Genomic DNA, 19,647 nt, shown 5'->3' with positions numbered 1-19,647 from the left:
TCCCTCGCTCCCCCGCCCATCAGCTGCTAGCTCGCTGGGTTGGCTCATCATTCTGTTCTATCCTACAAATTTAAGCCAGCCCAGCCTGCCGCTCACTGGTTGGATTGGCCTGGACTCCAGCCAATCAGTGAGCTGGCTGGGATGGAAAATTTTCAGCACGGCGCGTGCTGAAAATTTTCCATCCCAACCAGCTCACTGATTGGCTGGACTCCGCTTAGCTGAGCACGCCTGTGCGAGTCTCCATTTCATTTCATCTTTTGGGGTTGCAGCTGCGCTTACTCACTGGTGAGTAATCATGTTATGGATTGGTACCGGTGGGAATCGGGAGGCGCTGGGGGGAGGAGACAGCCCTCCTCTCCTCCTTCTCCCCCTTTGCGGAGTTCATTTCACCTCCTCGCGTCACAGCCAGTCCCTGTGCTGCGCCGCCATGGGCGGCAGAAGCTCCGTGACCCAGTGGAAGTTCTCTGCGCGAGTGAAACAGCTGCCGCCACTCGCACAAAGAACTTCCACTCAGTCACGGACTCATGGAGCTTCTGCTGGCGTGGCGGCGCCTGTGCTGTGCGGTTCCCAGTGACCACGCTGCGAGTCTGCGAGGTGTGGTCGCGTCCCACCACCCTCCCCTGCGGCTCCCCTGCGGCAGCGGCCGTTTCAGTCGCGCAGAGAACTTCCACCCGGTTCCGGGGCTTCTGCCGCCCAGAACCGAGTGGAAGTTCTCTGCGCGAGGTGAAACGGCACGCCGCCGCCTCACTCTCCTGCCAGATGCATAGAGGCAAGTTTAGTTAAGATATGTCCATAGTGGCCCTAAAGGATATAAAATCTTAATCTAGTCCTAATTGTGCAGCTTCAGCAATCCCCAAAGGAAAGAAGCCTAGAGTAATCCATTGTTATGTATGAAGATAAGACTGTTAGGCAGTGCATGATAGTCTGTTCAGGACTTCTTCAAAGTAATTCTGATGGCCCATACATTAGGCCCAGGACAGTGGCCTCAGCAGTCCTATTGGCTCACTCCTCCAAACAGTCTCAGGAAAATGAATTACCCACCCCTTCTCTGAAGTCAGGATGATAAATAATCACACAGTAGGGATATAAGTAACCATCACAGTTCATACACTTTATGATAATGCCTCCAGTCCAAAAACAAAAACATGGACATAAATGATTTCAGTAAAGATAATAGGCTATACTATGCCCTGAAGATAGTTAGCAGTTATGAATTTCAGCTAGCAGATAAGAACGTCAACCATGCCAAATTCTGTAAAAGTAACACATAAGCCTTAAACACTTGCAGAACACACAGAAAAATAGGATACTTCCCCCCTCTCTCTTATAACAATGATGTACTTGCAATGATAGAAGAATTGCAATAAGGTATTTCCTATATTCTGAGAAGGGCTGTAACACAGAAGTAGTCGTTACAATCCCAGGAAATTTCATTCTCATTCTCTCTCCGCTTACTGGGTCACTGCCCAAATCAAAATTTCACAAACAAAAACTACAAAAGCGAAGTCTGGCATCCTGCCACTCTGAAAAAGAGTTTTTTATGGGAGCTGCACGAATTGTAAGGCAGTTTTGCGAGAACAGCAATAGCTCCAGAAGGGTTAACTGACTCAGGGTCCACAGCCAACGAGCAGTCTCTCATATCCATCATTCCAGCACAGAAACAACACAAAGCAAGGATTGTGAGAAACTGGGTCTTGCCAGAAGTGGGTTGAGATGGCAAAGCATTGCTCTATCACAGTATTACAATAGGTGTTCAGTATGCTGTGCCAGATCTTTCTTTCAAAGCATAGCTTTCCAATGTTACACTGCCACAAAAAGCAAAGTGGCTGCAGAATATTCAATCTGTTTTCAATTCAGCCAGAGCAAACCGTACATGAAACAGCTCAGCAATACAAACACAAATTAAAGGAACATTTTTTCTTCTGAGACCACTTTAAAAAGTACAGTGAGTAGCCAGTGAGCTTGTGAAGCAAGGAAGGCAAACTTGTTTTTCGAGACAAGAAAGAGCTCAATGATAACCTAAGTAAAGGGTGAGGATTTCATCATACCTCAGTAGCAGCATTCAGCCAGCCATTTTCTTTTACTTTTTTAATCTAAATTAAATCTAAAATTTTACACTTGTTTTCATACTAAACCTTTAATACACATTAAGACAGGATATGTCAAATAAATAAATGGAAAGTTTATAATTTATTATATTTCCTTCTCTTACCACACATTGCCTATGAGAATATCTGAAACAACAAACTACCAATCATTATCTTTAGTACAATCAGCTGTATTTCTTGTATGACAGAGGCCATATAAAAGATAATGCCTCTTTTGAGTTTCAGTAAAAAATAGTTATGAATTCCATAGATGAAATAAATTGCAATCAAGTAAACTTGAGTGTTAACTCTTCCTTAATGTTGATCACAATCCAAGAAACTCATTCTAGATGACCCATACCAAGTTAAAAAATGCAAGGAGCCTAACTGTAATACTGAAAAATCTATTTGCCCTCTCAGAATTTTAACAAAAAGTCAAAATTGGGGACGGGGGTGGGGGATGGACGGACAGTAGAACAACTGAATTACTGTGGAGGAGGAAGTGAGTCTAATAAAATATATAAGCAAAATTAGAATATATCACACCTTAACAACCACCAACAGTTCCACAAAAAAATCATCACCCTTGTTTCAGTATATACACACAGTTTCTAAGAGTGGTAAAAAGAGACAAGCCAGTAGACAGAATTGTTTCATCATATCCTTTTCCTCCTTTGGGGGTAGCGGGGTGGGGTTCCTTAGAATCAGTTTTTGTCTTCTGGTGACCTCCTATACAAGTCCCAGCAGTTTTCTTGACAAGATTTCAGTTGCCTTTGCCTGCTTCCCAAAGCTGAGAGAGCAACTGGCCCAAAGTTATCCAGCTGACTTCATGTCAAGGCAGGACTAGATGGTCTCCTATTTCTAGCTTGGTGCCTTAACCACTATACCAAAGTGACTTATTTCTTTTCGTAGGAAAATATAACTGCAAAAAGAAATATGCTATTAAAAAGGAAGTTTATATTTAGTTGGTTTAATTGAAACAAAATGCAAGTAATATGTTTAGTCTCAGGATATAGGAAGGATTCATGAAATCCTGACAGAATGACATTGAGAGATCCAATAGGAGTAGGAGGGCTATACCTTCCAATTCAGGTTTTCCAAAATGACCTATAGAATTTCAGTCCCATTCCTGAATATGAAACTCAGCTAAAACCAATCTACATAATTTGCTTCATCTACATAATTGGCACTAAGATTCTTTGTAGTTGTAGTCTTAATATCTTCTCCACAAACTTTTCCATGAAGGGTGAATACTGATTGGAAGCTATTTAAGCTGGTTGTATCAAGAGATGACCTATTTTATATTGCCAGCCCATCCACCCCCTTTCAAGTGACCATTTAATACCTCTGATCCAAAAGTATATGATTCACCCAGCTTCCTGACTTCTGCTATCTCTGCAGGCATTGATACATCCCACAGATAGCAGAAGTCATTTTCGAGAATCCTATCTATTTTCTCGGAAAGTACAAAGATAACCCCACAAAATGTTGCCTGAGTTATCCAACTTGTTTCTGTAAAAGTGGAATCTATATCAGAGCAAACACAATAAATTGTGTTGATAAATTGTCTTGTAAACATATCTCAGCAGGCTCAAGGTATCCTATCTATCCTTCTCTAATAGGTTATAAGGCATCCTGAGAGCTGCCATTGGACAATTTTCAATCAAGGCAGTGAGAGAGAAAAATACTGGTATTTTGCTATTCTCATTATGTGATACAGGTTCAAAGTTGGGCTTGTATCTATACAGTAATATTTATTCTTCATTTTCTAACAAATAAGTTAAGACATTAGTTGTGGTACTTCATATCTAGATCTCCTTAATAAATTATGAAATGCCCCAGGGATTATATCATTACCATTCTTTATATTGCCACATATTGCAAAAAATTCATAAAAATGATATGCCATATACAACAAATAGATAGTAATTTGAGTGTATTTTATTCATTATTTATTAAATTTATATGCTACCCATCTCACTATATAGTGAGCTTTAGAGAGTAGAATTCAATGAAAATCAATATGATATAACAAACCCATTTCCAACTGCTACCTGTTAAGAAGTGAGAAGTCTGAACACTAGAAAGGAAGAGGTTAGGGCAGTGATGGCAAATCTTTTTTGGCTTATGTGCCAAAAGCGGGGGGAAGTGCAGGGGGGGTTGTACGCAGGCGTGCCACACCCATAATGCTTTGTGCATGACCCAGTTCCAGCTCCCTCCCCCCACCTGTCCGCACATCATCAAGATGAAGAGCGAGAGGAGGAATTCTGGGAGTTTAAGTCCACAAGTCTTAAAGCTGTCAAGTTTGAACACCCCTGGGTTTTTTTCTAAAGGATTAGGGGTGCAAGAGTCTTGTAACTTGACAGCTTTAAGACTTGCGTGCTTCAAATGCCAGAGTTTTTGAGTGAACATTTTGGTTGCTAAGCAAGAGTGTTGTTAAGTCAGTTTCACGTTTTACAAGTTTGCCACACTCACCCAGTGACATAACTACCAAGCCACTGCCACTCAGTCACATGGCTGGCAAGCTGCTCCCACCCGGTCACATGGCCAGCAAGCCACTCCCACAAAGCAGGCCACACCTACAGAAGAGGTTCTAAAAAATTTTGATACCCACCACTGGTTGAGAACCACCAGTATTTAAAGAATTGCAATATATAATCTGAAATTCCTGCATGAGGATGAAATGGTGGTATCAGTGCAGAACTTCAGTATGTACTTGGATTTTCAGTTAAAATACTGTTTTTAAAAAAATGGGTCATTTGTGATAATGGATAGGATTTCAATGTTATATTATTATGTTTTTCCTGCCCTGAAGTAGAGCTGAAACTACAGATAGTCCTCGATTTACAACTAAAATCCAGCCCTAAATTTATGTTGCTGTGAGAAATTTGTTGAGTTTTGCCCCATTTTACAACTTTTCTTGTTATGTTTGTTAAGTGAGCCACTGCAGTTGTTAAATTAGTAACATGGTTGTTAAGTGAATCTGATTTCCCCATAGACTTTGCTTGTCAGAAGGTTGCAAAAGATAATTAAATCACCCCATGACACTACAACCGTCACAAATGTGTGTCAGTTGTCAAGCATCCAAATATAAATCACGTGATTATGGGGGTGCTGCAATGGTCACAAGTGTGAAAAATGGTCATAAGTCACTTTTTTAGTGCCGGTGTAACTTCGAACCGTCTCTAAATGAACTGTTGTAAGTCAAGGACAACCTGTATTTAAATTTTAGGTCTGTGGATTGAATACATTCTATATATAATTCAAGAGAGCTGTTTCAATAAATCAAGGAGGTTAGGAGGTTGTAGTAATATAAGGGCCTGTTTATATAAATTTCTTTTTCTCATACATTCTCTCTCTTAATACAGATTCTGACTGAAAGAATTGCAAGGTACATCATTACAATAATTAACAACTCAATTAAATAGCAGAAGCATGTTTGTAAAAATATATTGCTTTTTTACTAGTACATTTTCCAGACTGCTGGTAGCTGTGAATAAAGGAGATTACTGTAATAGAAAATCCAGCTCCCTTTTTGATAAGAGAATTTTTTTTTCATGTTTCTTACTAGATTAACCAAGAAAGAACTTCATACCACAGAGACTAGCTGACTCAAAGAGCACAAAGACAAAGGAGAGAGACAAGCCACAGCACCAGAGATTGGATCATAGCCAAAAAGAAACGAAAAAGATGAAGTGTGGCTCCACTCCCAAAACTAAGCAGTAAAACAACTGCATAGAAAACAAAATCCATATCAAAGTTCCATCTAACTCACTCCCTATTCCTAAAGTGGGTGTGTTGTTGACTGTATCATACACAAGGGAAACTGCTGCTCCCAGAAAGCAGGTCTTACTGACTGCTGTAAATGCTGCACCCAACGCTAGAATTTTGTATCAGATCCCAAAGACAGTATTTATTTCACTTGGTTTTGGCAAGGGAATCCTAGTGTTCCTTTCAAATGAGCAGTAATTTCTTCTTGCTCCTTTGTTTTTATTCCCATTATAGAAGAGGCTAATTTTCTTTGGCTAAAGGCCTCCAGCTAATCAGACTGTTTACACTGAGAACTGTTGCTGTAATTGTATTGGTAATTACTTATTAGTAATCCTCATGACCAATCCAAGGCATCTGAATTTAACCAGGATTATGCATTCATATTCCCAGTTCTGAGATGGCACATGAACCTGTGTGCAAAATGAAAAATAAAGTTTCCCCAGCATTTGGAGAAATAAATATGAAACTATTTGCATGATTCTTCCTTTTTCTAGTGGTATTAGATTGAACAAATCTCCTAGTACACAGGTAGTCCTCAACTTACGATCACAATTGATCTTGTTGCTAAGTGAAACAGCTGTTAAGTGAATTTTGCCCCATTTTATGAGATGTCACAGTTGTTAAGTGAATCACTGCAGTTGTTAAGTTAGTAACACGGTTGTTAAATGCACTTGGCTTCCCCATTGACTTTGCTTGTCAGAAGGTTGCAAAAAGTGATCACATGACCCCAGGACATTGCAACTCTCATAAATATGAATCAGTTGCAAAACATCTGAATTTTGATCACATGACTATGGGGATGATGCAATGGTCATAAGTGTAAAAACAGTCATAAGTCACTTTTTTCAATGTTATTGTAACTGTGAACAGTTATTAAATGGACTGTTGTAGGTTGAGGACTACCTATACATATTTATCCTGTCTCCATTTTTTTTAAATAAGCCTGTCAAAATATTTTTAAAAGTTATATAGCAAATAGATTACAGCCATTCAATGCTTAGCGCTTATTTAAAGATTAAAATGCTATCTTCATTCACAATTTCTGTATGACTGAGGCATTCCTAAATTCATAGTCATGGACCTGCTGTGATTACATGCAACTTAACATGCAATTAAAAAATGAAAGAAGTGTTGGTCATTCAAACTCTTTTTCTGTGTATCACACTTGGGAAGAAACAGAACAATCAAGTTATTATTTGTTATGTTCTTATTTGTTAAATATTCTAAATATATCTATTTTTTTAAAATATGTTCTTCAGTCTGCCTTAAGTACCACTTTCATTATTCAGAATAATTAAAAATACTTAGTCCACAGAACCTATGTTCTGAGAACAGAAAATGAAAGTTTTAAATATAATTTTTTGAAAGTATTCCAGTAGAAAAAGAAGACAAATATACTAGCCATAGCATGCATAAATGACAACGGATCTGTATTAAGAATATTACAGACAATAAAGCCTATGAACCTATGAGCTTAATTTTCCTATGAACAGAAATATTTATGTTGAAGCTAGAAGAGCTACTAATGTTTAAAAAAATAAGCTAACTGAGCATTTTGCTAGTTAAGATAGTATGACTAATAGAGAAATCACCATGCTGTGACTGAAGAGCCTAATCGATACAAAATTTTGTGAATTATATTACAAGGCTCTTCTCCTAAACCAAAAAGTAAAGAAGACCCACTGTAAAGTTGCCACTGTAGCAATTTTCACTTTCTTATTCTAGTGTTTACATTCTTTATAAACTAAACTGCCCCATGAATACTTTAAAAAGACAAAGGTTCAGGTATGTAGTCTGGTTCAAAATGGCAATGCCCTTGACTATTTCAATATCAAGCACTATCATGGTTTAATTGTAGAATGAGAAGAAGTCATGATCTGAATTTTGTAATGTTTCTGATTTTCAGACAGCGAAGGAATATTACACACCTAACAATACAGGTTTTTTTTTAAGTAAATGTGGTTGAATGTTAAAATTAATTAATTATTATTATTATCACTAGATAGTCAGGGCTGAAAATAATCTTGATGAGTAATCCCAGGGGCAAAGGTGCTCCAATTAAAGGGCTCTGTTGTCAGTAATTTCTTCTAAGAAATGGTCAGGTTGTTAAACTTAGCTGAAAGTCCATATCTCACCTTTCACCATTTCTTGAACACAAAAATGGGTGTTGCCTTTCGCCTACTCCAAACCTATCACAAATTTACCCCTCCACTCAACTGTTGAAGCTCTGTTTCAAAATTACTTTTGTTATCTTAAGTCCTTTTGTGTTATCAATCTATTGTGCTTCATTCCAATTTAGCAAAATTTCCCACTGTGATCAGGAATAGTGCCTGGCAAGTCCCCTCCCTTCCAGCAGTTGCTTGCTGCCCTACATGGCCATTTCATCTTGGACTGCTATGTTCCCTCTTACTCAGCAGCTTCCTTTTTAATTCTTTAGTTAATTCAGTGAAGTTCTATAAATACCATGGAGTCCAATAAAGTGTCATGGTCATTACGTTTTCTCCAACTCTTCCACCACCATACCTCCATTCTACCCTTAACAACTGCCAAGAAGGCACCTTTTTTATTTCTACCCACCATACTTTCTGTTTTTTTTTTAAATGTACACAAATCACCTTTAACCTGTGGCTTAGGAATTTTGGAATAAAGCTGTAAAATTCCAACAACTCTAAATCTTTTCTTTTATGGACTTAAACTATCAGTATTTCACTGCTACACAAAGCTAAATGAAAGAACATGTTCTTTTTCTCTCAATCATTGTACCATCAAAGCAATGATTGAACAATTCAGAATGGGGAAAGAAAAGCTCTGTGTGAGTTTCATAGAAGAAAAGAAGAGAAGAGAGTATGAGGGCATACAGGTGCACAAATAACTGGGAAAGCAAAGGGAAAGGCAAAGAGATCACGAAGGAGGGAACAACTGCTGAAAAGAAAAGGCAAACTTTAAGAGACCCATTAACACAGAAAATATCTAGAAAGGGTTGACTCTCCTATATGAATTGGTAGGACAAGAAGCAAGAGAACTACCAGCCAGGGCCTACTGTGGCTGCTGTCCTGTATGAACATCAACTTAGCCCAGTTACAAAACCAGAGCAATCCAGATGGAATTTTTTAAGGCAGCTTAGGAACAGCTAGGAGCAGCAGGGGAGACAATCAGCTTAGGTTGTCATAAGGAATTACCCTTACAGCGAAGATGCTAGGCTTTATACAGCAACATTTTGATTACATAAACAAATGTGTAAGTTATCATTCTAAAAAATGCCCGATTATCATTTTAAAGTATAAAATACTTTATACTGAAAAGATATAAAATACTGAAGTAGTTGGTGAACGTTTAAGCCATGGTTTGGCTAAAATTCTAGTTATGTGCATTTATGACGTTTTTTTACTCAAACTGACTAAATCTCTTGCGGAATTCCCATGCTGAATAATAATTGCTTTGTTTTTCCACATGTTATTTCATCTGGAAGAGACTTATTAGCATTTTCTCTCTTGGAATTATCTATCCTCTCTCCCCAGCTTGTCTCTAGGCCATGATTAAGTTTAATTAGTAACTGTATGTTTTCCTTTCTAAAAAGTCCTCATTTTAAGTTAAGGGTGACTATGAGCAAAGGTTATACACATTTAATTAGGATCAAATAATGAAAGTTGCATAAGCAGCTATTTGCATAAAAAATACCCCCGTAGTGTGTTTCAAATTTCCTTACTTTTCTTCAAATATCCACCAAACTGGCACTTTAGCTTTTTTAGTTGACCCAATGTTGGCAATTATATTTACTACTTAATATCTATCCCACTGACAAATAAAGTAGGGAAAAGACCAAATTTTTACATCAAAAGAAATTAACATTGCCCTATACTAGTACCTATTTATTTATATTTAAATTTTAAAATTTAATAATTTCTTAAATTACTTAAATCACTCAAGGCTTTGGATGTTAAATATGGTCCTAAGACATTAGGCTGCGTTCCTCTGCTGTAGGATTCAGAACACAAATAAATCCCCTGGGGTACACAGTGAATGTTATGCAAACTCTAAAACTACTGGTAAATTAACTGATAGAGACAATTAATCCAGAAAGGATAGATTTAGCCCACAACAGATCCCCATCTCTAAATATTAGGAGTCATTTCACTATCTACTGCTACAAGGCTAGAAAGTTAGTGAAAGCCATTGTTCTGAAGGCTAAAAATCTTTCTTGCCTTCAAAACAATGGCATTCCCAGTGTTCTTCTATATGCGGAAGATAACACCTCAGCTAGGTTACAGATCCAAGCCTGGTTTCTACAGTCCAGCAGAGGGCTGAGCCTACTCAGCAGGCAGCTTTCAGCCAGCCCCAGAGACAAAAAGGGAGGCCTTTCGGCTATTGGCAGCAACTTGCAACTTTCCTTGCTGGCTTCTCCACTGACTTTCTGGGGAAACCAGCAAAAAAAGATTGATAAGATATTAATAAGAGAACACTTATTTGCTTTGAATGAGTTCAAATCTCCAGAACCAAATGGTTAAAATCAGATCATGCCAGACAAACTTTATTCCCATATTTGATAAAGTACTAAATTAATGGATCAGGGAAATGCTATGGATATAGTACACTTCGACCTCAGTAATGCTTTTGACTAAGTAGACTACAGCCTACGTCTTGGTAAGGGAGAACAATGTGGGATAGACAGTGCTACGACCAGACGGATTCACAGTTGGCTGACCAACTGCACTCAGCATGTAGTTCTCAATTGAGCTATATCTACACGGAGAGAAATATGCAGTAGGATATCTCAGGGGTCTGTCTTGGGCCTGCTCTTCATCATCTTCACAAATGATCTAGATAAAGGGATAGAAGGGGAAATTAAATTTACAGACAACACTAAACTTGGGGTGGAGGTGGGGATTGCCAATGCTTTGGAAGATGAACTCAAGTTTCAGAAGGATCTTGACAGACCTGAACATTAGGTCCTATCCAACAAGAAGCAGTTCAGTGATGAGAGAAGTAAGGTCCTGCACTTAGACAGGAAAAACCAAATGCACAGATATAGAATAGGAGGTGGCTGGCTCAACAGTAGTAACTGTGAGAGGGATCTAGGTGTCCTGGTGGATTATCGCTTAAGGATCAGTCAGTAGCATGCAGCTGCCAAAAAAGCTAATACAGTTCTGGGCTGCATCAACAGAGAAATAGCATTAAAATCATGATAAGTAATAATACTCCACGGTGAGACCACACTTGGACTAGTGCCTTGCATAAAACCAATTCGTTGTATACATGAGGTACAATGACAATAAAGGCTATACTACTACTATCTAGTTTTGGTTACCACAATTCTAAAATGATGCTCACACCCTAGAAAGAGTGCAGAGTAGAACAACGAAAATGATAAGGAATCTGGAGACTAAATCATACAATAAACTGCTAAGGGAACTAGGTATGTTTAGCCTAGTGAAGAGAAGGCTCAGAGAAGAATGATATCAGTCTTCTAATACTTGAAGGGCTGTCAGGAAGAGGATGTTGATTTATTCTCCATAGCACCTGAGGGCAGGACAAGAAGCAATGGATGGAAACTTGTCAGAGGGAGATTCAACCGGGAAATAAGAAAGAATTTCCTAACAGTAAGAACAATTAATCAAAGGAAAAGCTTGCCTCCAGGAGTTGTGATGCTTTTCAAGGTTTTCAAGAAAAGATATGTCATCCATTTGTCAGGGATGGTATAAAAACTCCTGCCTTGGGCAGGGGGTTGGACTAGAAGACCTCCAAGGTCCCTTCCAGCCCTATGATTCTGTGAAAAGATTGCAAATAATGACCACCCAATCATAGAGGGGCTTGGCAACTGGTCATAAGTGCAAACAGTTTGCCAAAGAACCCAAATTATAATCATGGGATCGTGGATACGTGGCACAATATTTTACATTAGCTGGAAGTGCTTTACAGGTTATAAAAAAAAACTTTTCCAAAGCTATTCTAACTTTGATGACTACCTATGGTGATTTTTTTTGCTTTATTTTACTTTTAAATATGTTTTAAGAAACATAGGCATAAACATATGCATTCAATAATTTTCTTTTTTCTTTTCATATAAACGTCTGTTCTTGGTCAACCAAGGGTGAAGCTTTCTTACCACAGATAAGTAAATAACATGGAATGTTTAACAGACTCTAGGAAGATGAAGGCAGAGCAGGATCATTACAAAAAAGATATATTTAGTTCAGAAGACTAAATACTCCACCTGATTTGCACAGAGTATAAGCTGACTTGGAGAATGGATTTTGCAGGTTTTAAGATTCTGTTACATTATCTACTAACAATAAATGCATTTTGGAAATCCAGGTAGGTTTTGTTTTTGAGTTTTGTTTCTGAGAATTTGATGTAAAGTATGGTATCTTATTATCTATTCACTATTTACATATTAGCATCTATTTACATGTCTGAGTGAAATAAACGCACTGAACCAAGGCCTGTTAAGGTGGCTTTCACAAAACAGTGCAAGCTGGAAAAAAAAAGAAAAAAACATTGTTGAGCACTTGTTCACAGCCTATTTGTGGTCTACAGCTACAAATACAGGTTTGTATTTGTTACAACTTACAACCACAATTGAGTCCAAAACATATGTCATTAAATGAGACATTTGTTAAGTGAGTTGTGTCCCATTTTATGACTTTTCTTGCCACAGTTATTAAGTGAATCACTGCAGTTGATAAGTCAGTAACCCAGTTGTTAAATTAACATAGCTTCCATATTGACTTTGCTTGTGAGAAGGTCGCACTTGGGGCACAGCAAGTCATAAATATGAACCAGTTACCAAGCATCTGAATTTTGATCACATGATCATGGGGATGCTGCAATTACAAGGTTGTAACTGTGAAAAACGGTCATAAGTCACATTTTTAGTGCCATTGTAACTATGAACAGTCATTAAACGAACTGTTGTAAGTTTTGGGCAACTTGTGTCTTGTGGCTATCATATTCTCAATCAGAAACTTCAGTTAGCATGGCAACATATGGAAGCATTTTTAATCAACTACAAAGACTTACATTGGCTGCTGAAGGATTGGATGAGGAAGGTAGGGGAAAAAAACATTAGTTTCAATTTCTCTAGGAGAGCTGAGCAGACAAGTTTTTTTTTCCATGAGTTTTACAGATTGCACAATTTTTCTTCCTTAAGCATGGAATGTTCTTTATGAGTCTAGATGTCTATCTCAAAGGTGTGAATTTAACTCCTAACTCAGCAGAAACATCTCCTGTAAGATACATGTCAGAGAGGAATCTCTGTATTATTGCAGCTGTCATACCACATGTTGTAAAGCCATTGATTCTTCAACCTCATAAGCTGTTTCATTTTTCTCTTCTGGGAATCATTGTTCCTGCAACTGCATCAAGCAAATTTTGATAATGTTAACATAAAATTTCAACAACTGTCACACACTTATGAATTGGATGGCCATATAAGTCAAATAAATAAGCACTGTACTTTCTCTCACCTCCGCAGGCTAAGTGATAGTGATAAGAGTGACAAGGTTAACACATCATGGTAAACCACTGATAACCAGGACACATAATAGTTTAATGTCCCTGGACCCGTGTCCCTCCTGGCTGGTGGCTAACAGCAGGGAGGTGACACATGGCTGGATCCAGGCGGTTGTCACCGCCTCCCTTCGGGAGGGGCACTTCCCCGCCGTACTCAAAACGGCGGTGGTGAGACCCCTCCTAAAGAAACCATCGTTAGATCCAGCCATCTTAAACAACTTTCGTCCTGTCTCCAACCTTCCCTTTATTGGGAAGGTTGTTGAGAAGGTGGTGGCCTTTCAGCTTCGACGGGCCTTGGAGGAAGCTAGCTATCTTGACCCCTTCCAGTCCGGCTTCAGACCCGGTTACAGCACAGAAACCGCTTTGGTCGCATTGACCGATGATCTCTGGAGGGCCAGAGATGGAGGCTATGCGTCCATCCTGGTTCTCCTTGACCTCTCAGCGGCTTTCGATACCATCGACCATGGTATCCTTCTGCGACGACTGCGGGAGGTGGGAGTGGGAGGCACTGTTTTGCGGTGGTTCTCCTCCTACCTCTCGGACAGGTCGCAGTCGGTGTTAGTGGGGGGGCAGAGATCGTCCCTGAGGCCCCTAACATGTGGAGTACCTCAGGGTTCGGTCCTATCCCCCCTACTATTTAACATATACATGAAACCGCTGGGCGAGATCATTCGGAGGCACGGGATAAAATACCATCAATATGCGGACGATACACAATTGTATCTGTCCGCCCCGTGCCAACTCAATGAAGCGGTGGACGTGATGAACCGGGGTCTGGAGGCCGTTAAGGACTGGATGAGTGCTAACAAACTGGTGCTCAACCCGGATAAGACCGAGTGGCTGTTGTGTTTCCCCCCCAATAATTTGGCTAATATACCAACGCTTAGGCTGGGGGGTCAAATTCTACACCCCTCAGATAGGGTCCGCAACTTAGGAGTCCTCCTGGATCCACAGCTGACTTTTGATCACCAGCTGTCAGCTGTGACCAGGGGGGCATTTGCCCAGGTTCGCCTGGTCCGCCAGTTGCGGCCCTACCTAGATCGGGGGGCCCTCACAACAGTCACTCGAGCCCTTGTGATCTCTAGACTGGAATACTGCAATGGGCTCTACATGGGGTTGCCCCTGAAGTGCATCCGGCGACTACAGCTAGTCCAAAATGCAGCCGCGCGAGTGATAGTGGGCGCACCTCGGTTCGCCCACGTTACACCTGTCCTCCGCGAGCTGCACTGGCTGCCTGTTGGTCTCCGGGTGCGCTTCAGGATACTGATGACCACCTTTAAAGCACTCCATGGTAGTGGATCTGGGTACTTGAGAGACCGCCTTCTGCCGATCACCTCCCTAAATCGACCAATTAGATCTCACAGACTGGGCCTCCTCCGAATTCCATCTGCCAGTCAATACCGACTGGCGACCACGCGGAGGAGAGCCTTTTCTGTTGCTGCTCCGACCCTATGGAATGAGCTCCCCATGGAGATCCGCACCCTCACCACTATCCAGACCTTCCGCGCAGCCCTCAAGATCTGGCTCTCCCAGCAGGCCTGGGGATAGGTTCCTAATTACCCGCCCGAGTGTTTGACTGTTTGACTGTTGAATGAAAGTTGGGTTTTATTATTTTTCTGTTGTTCACATATTGTTTTATTTTGACCTTGCACCTCCCCTCCCTTGTCGTTGTAAGCCGCCCTGAGTCCCCTCAGGGAAAAGGGCGGCATATAAATCCCAATAAATACAAATACAAATACAAATACAAATAATGTAACATGTAAACTGCTATGTTCAGGTTTAGCTTAGTAACTAATAACATCTTAGTATATAATCTGAATTCAGTCACTACTGTATGATCTGTAAATCATTTATTCAACAAGCCAATGGCATACCACAATGTGTATGCTCAGTCAAGGAGCGGCCCAAAGTAACTCAGTGACTAAGTAGGTATCTGAACCAGGATTTTGCAATTCCAGTATGACAATCAAGATAACATAAATACTTTTCCTGCTACTAAAATCTAGCCAACTATATCTGAGTCAGCAAAAAATCACTCAGTTTCAAAACCTGAAATTTGCCACTCCCGCTGCTGATCCATATCCTGCTACTACCTCTGTTCTGACTCACTGCAGAAAGTTGCCATCCTAATTTTGTGCATTCACGATCAGCAAAATGACAGGTTCATTTCTCTCTCTTCTGCCTATCACCAGGCTACAGGAAAAATATCTACCAATCATAGTGCTGCAACAGAAATGAGGAGGGTCTGTCTCCTTCCTGTGCTCTCCACCTATATCCCATTCTGAATAAAGTTTTAAAAAACAATCATGAAAATAGTTACCGTAAGTCACAGGCACTTAAAATTTCTCTTTCCTTTCTTTATACAGTTGACCAATAGCAACTTACAGTTTCCACATCAGGAAGCAATGGGAAAGAAGCATATCAACATTTCTCTATAATGCTATTTCAGCCTGTTATGCCACTTCACCCTGGTACCATTATAAGCCCTGGCAAGAAGTTATTTTTCCTTATATACCATGCACCATCATGTCCAGCAGATTGACAGCAGAAAAGTAGATTGGGAAAGGGAAGGCAAAAATAGCTTGAAACAGGCAGTAAACACCTCTCTAATCCCTCTTACTACTGGTCATGTGATTCTATCTCTGACATAGTGGGTGGCAAAGCAAAATGGATTTCTTGCAGCTTCCACTAGATGTTCACAATGATTTAAATTTGTCTCACTCATGGGGTGGGGATAGAATGAAGACATCCCAGGGATGTCATTAAAAAAAAGATGTCGCCAAGGCATGTCTGTATTACAGTTAGGAACAAGGATGAAAAGGCCAATCAGAATTCAGAAGTCAATTCAGAAGTCAATTCAGAAGCCAATCCCATTAAATTCAATCAAGCAAAGATTATAATATTAATTTAGTTTACTATCCCATTAAACATATATTGAACTCTATGACTTGCTTTATTAATAGCAGCTATAAGGCTACATAATTAATAAGTTGGAATAGCAATAGTACAGCAAATCAGGCCAAAGTTTTTTTCAATTCCTCTTTTAGTAACATAATTGGAACAAGTGACAAACAGTACATCTTTTATTACTTAAAAGCACAAGCTAAATATAACCATGGTTGACTTTGCAGGGGTGGGGAAGGTTAGGTTTTTTGTTGCAGTGTGATTTTTAAGGCCAAATATAAACTGCTGCTCCAATCCTGACCACAGAGATAAGATACCAAGCCTAACAATAGGAAGACTTAACTTGACCCTTCCAGTTCTGTGGACTAAATTTTTTTTTTAATTTAGCAAGTGAATGTATTTTTTTTCACCATACAGATAATTGGCAGAAAGAAACACTACAGGTTTCCATTTTGCAAGAACAGCAAAAGAAGGAACTGGAAATTTGAGAATTAACTAATATACACGAGGGAAAAGATTGGTGAAGTTTATCTTTTTAAAATGATAAACACAGAAGCACAAAAGCAAACCAGTCATACCAACGTTTTGAAAAGAGAATCTGGATCTGCAGAATTTGCTCTAAATTTTAGTCTGCAATCCTGTGAATGCTGATTTAAATTCCATTGAATCTAGCCAGCTTTATTGTGACTTTTCACATTACCTTTCAATTTATCAGAGCAGTTGAGGAAAGTGTGATACATAGGACAGTTCTGTAAAAGTTTACTCAAAAGTAAACCTTACTACTACAATTAAATTTCTCCAGGAAAGCACGTATCTAGCATATAGGTATTATGCACTCTTCTGTTCTGGAGTCAATCATACTCTCATTAAACATTGACCTCCACCTCAGTCAGTGCAGGTACAGTTATAACCAACTTTTTCCAAGTTTTTCCTCTACTGCCTCATGATTGAGTCATATCAGAAATTTTGAACTTCCGCATAAAAGGTTGGAAACTTTGAATTTCAACGATTCCACAGACTTCATCGATACTAAGAAACCACTGTTGGAACCGAGCTTCACGAGTGGATTGTTTTAAAAACACGTGGATCCTCGAATCCGTCAAGGATTTAGAAATAAATACTACAGAAAACTACTCAGGCGTTTCAAGTTCGCCAAGATCGAAAATTACAAAGAGGAACTGTAAAGGGATAGTGCGGGCTAAGACGATGCTTACAGTCTAAATAAGCGCTCCATATCCTTGATCTGCCGACGAGTGAACTCTTTAAACTCAGTGTAGGGATTGAAGACCTGGGTGAGGCGGGGCTGTGCCGCGCCCGCGTTGATGTCCTGCCGGCGAGTCAGCTTGGCGCTCAGCTCCGGGTCAGCGGCGGCATTCAGCGCATCGCGGTCTTCGGCCGGATCGTCGGCCGGGTCCTCGGGGCTCGTTTCGGAGCCGGCCGGCTCAGGGGCAAGGCTGTCTTCCTCTTCTGCAGGAGGCGCCTCCGAGGTGCTGCCGTCTCGAAGCAGTCGCCTCTGCAACTTTTGGGCCAGTTCGGACGAGGCCATGGTCGAGAAAGAACGAGCGTGCCCTGCAACCGCCGTCGCCGCTGGGCTCGCTTCCTTTCTTTGCTAAAAGCTTACCCGCCCCGCTAACAGCAAACTTTATTCTAGGACTTTGGCGAATTGGCGGGGAAGGAGGGCCGGGGGCGGGGAAGCGGCGAGAGGCCGGGCTGAGACTTAAGGAGGCGCCGGGGATTGGCGCGCCATCGCAGTAAAGTCTCTTTCTCTGGGGTTGTCCCTGTCGCGGAAGCTCAAACTCTACAGACAGAGTTTCCTCCATTATTATTTTTTTCCGCTGCACCTGTCATCGAATCCGGCGTTGATCCTTTATTTCTCTCTGGCTGTAACAAACACCTGTTGTTGCACTTTTATGATAGCTGAGGAACCGCTGTATTCCACCTCCGAGTAAAATGTGGATTGGCCTGGGTCTTAATACTGAAAGTGTATAATGTATAACAGTGATTAAAGCTACACTCTAATGTGCATTTGGTTTTCCCTTTCTCTTTCCATCTCCTGTCTTCTGTTAGGGGCTGTCAGATGTCAGAAATGCCTTTTCAAACCTGATGGAAGAGAGGAAAAGTATATAACAAACCTTCCTTGGATAGATTTAAGATTACATTGTAAACAGTATATTTTAAAACAGGAGTGCCATATCTCTTGGAGCTGCTGTGAAATTTTGGGGATATGTTCTGGTACACTCCAAATAATAGTTTGAGGATTTGCCTGTTCATAAAATGGCTGACAAGAACACTTGCAGAGCACGGGTTCCCTAAAATGCTTTGCAACTAGTAGAGCAGTTCCTGTTTCTTATGTTTACACTTTCCTTTTTCAGTGTATCTGGGAACATTTCCAAATAAAGCACTGGCCTGCAGTTATCCATTTTTATTCCTTTGGAAAGCTTATGGGACTCTGAAACATACTTGGAAATAAATGTTATGCCAGGTTCACATTTCATTTTGCAACATGCCAACACATTTTAAATCAAATGGAATAGGAAACCTGGTGCCAAAATGCCTGTTGGCCTCAACATCAGCCATTCAGGATAATGATGGATCTTTTTTTCTTAGAAAATAAATGTTCCTGTTATGTCATCATTTTTGGTCTACAGCCCAAAGAGCCTACAGCTATAACCTAACTATACACTATATTCATTCCTGTTTGAAGTGTTATGTCAGAACCTAACCAGATATATCATTGCCAATTTGTCAGTGCAAGTTGAAGTGTGGCTCCATTTTTTGTTCTAATATTCTATATATGACATCTTTAGTGAATTGTGTATGCTTAGACGTACAGATAAGATTGGCTTTTGTCATATGCATTTACCTGGCAATACAGTTAAATAGAGTAATCTTAGACTCAGAATGAATTCACTGGAAATTATCACCAGGTAAATATGTATAATATGGGACTTATGCTCATAAATGACAGTCATGCAAATCAATAGAGAGCAGGCACAATATATGTTAACCTAAACCATTAACACTTTACTTTCTGTTAATTTTAGGAGTAGGATACTAAAGTTGCAATATGTACACTAACTTGGAATTTAAATTTCACTAAACTTGTTTGTTCTGCATGTAACATTTTTTGTAATCTATTTTACAAGTGCAGGACATAATAGTAGTAAAAGCAACAACCACGTTTTCTATGTGCTACTAATAAGGAAGAGAAGGCTTGTTTCCTTTTTAATCCTTTTAAAAATTAGGTTTAGTAATCCCAAATGATGCAGGAGAAAAGAAAGTGATGCAACGGTGAGAATTACTATTTTTATAGACGTTTAAAGATGCTTGTCTTTTTAGCCTATTCTTTAGTATGGAAAGTAAAAATTATTGAGAA

The 19,647-nt window shown here is 39.8% G+C and overlaps 1 protein-coding gene across 1 annotated transcript in view; it reads right to left on the bottom strand.

Moving 5' to 3' along the window:
• EFHD1 (EF-hand domain family member D1) overlaps nucleotides 1-17,919 on the bottom strand; it is a 32,066-nt gene extending 14,147 nt beyond the window's left edge. The window contains exon 1 of the mRNA XM_014052856.2: nucleotides 17,486-17,919. Coding sequence (XP_013908331.2) covers nucleotides 17,486-17,817 — 332 coding nt within the window. The 5' untranslated portion in view covers nucleotides 17,818-17,919. The remainder of the gene's footprint in view (nucleotides 1-17,485) is intronic.
• Nucleotides 17,920-19,647: the final 1,728 nt, after the last annotated feature.

The sequence above is a fragment of the Thamnophis sirtalis genome, unplaced genomic scaffold (assembly GCF_051295495.1).
Source record: "Thamnophis sirtalis isolate CommonGarterSnake01/CBP01778 unplaced genomic scaffold, rThaSir2_p1.2 scaffold_11, whole genome shotgun sequence".
In the NCBI taxonomy this organism is placed as follows: domain Eukaryota; kingdom Metazoa; phylum Chordata; class Lepidosauria; order Squamata; family Natricidae; genus Thamnophis; species Thamnophis sirtalis.
Note: the sequence above shows the minus strand (reverse complement) of the source record. Positions and strands in the feature narration are given on the sequence as shown.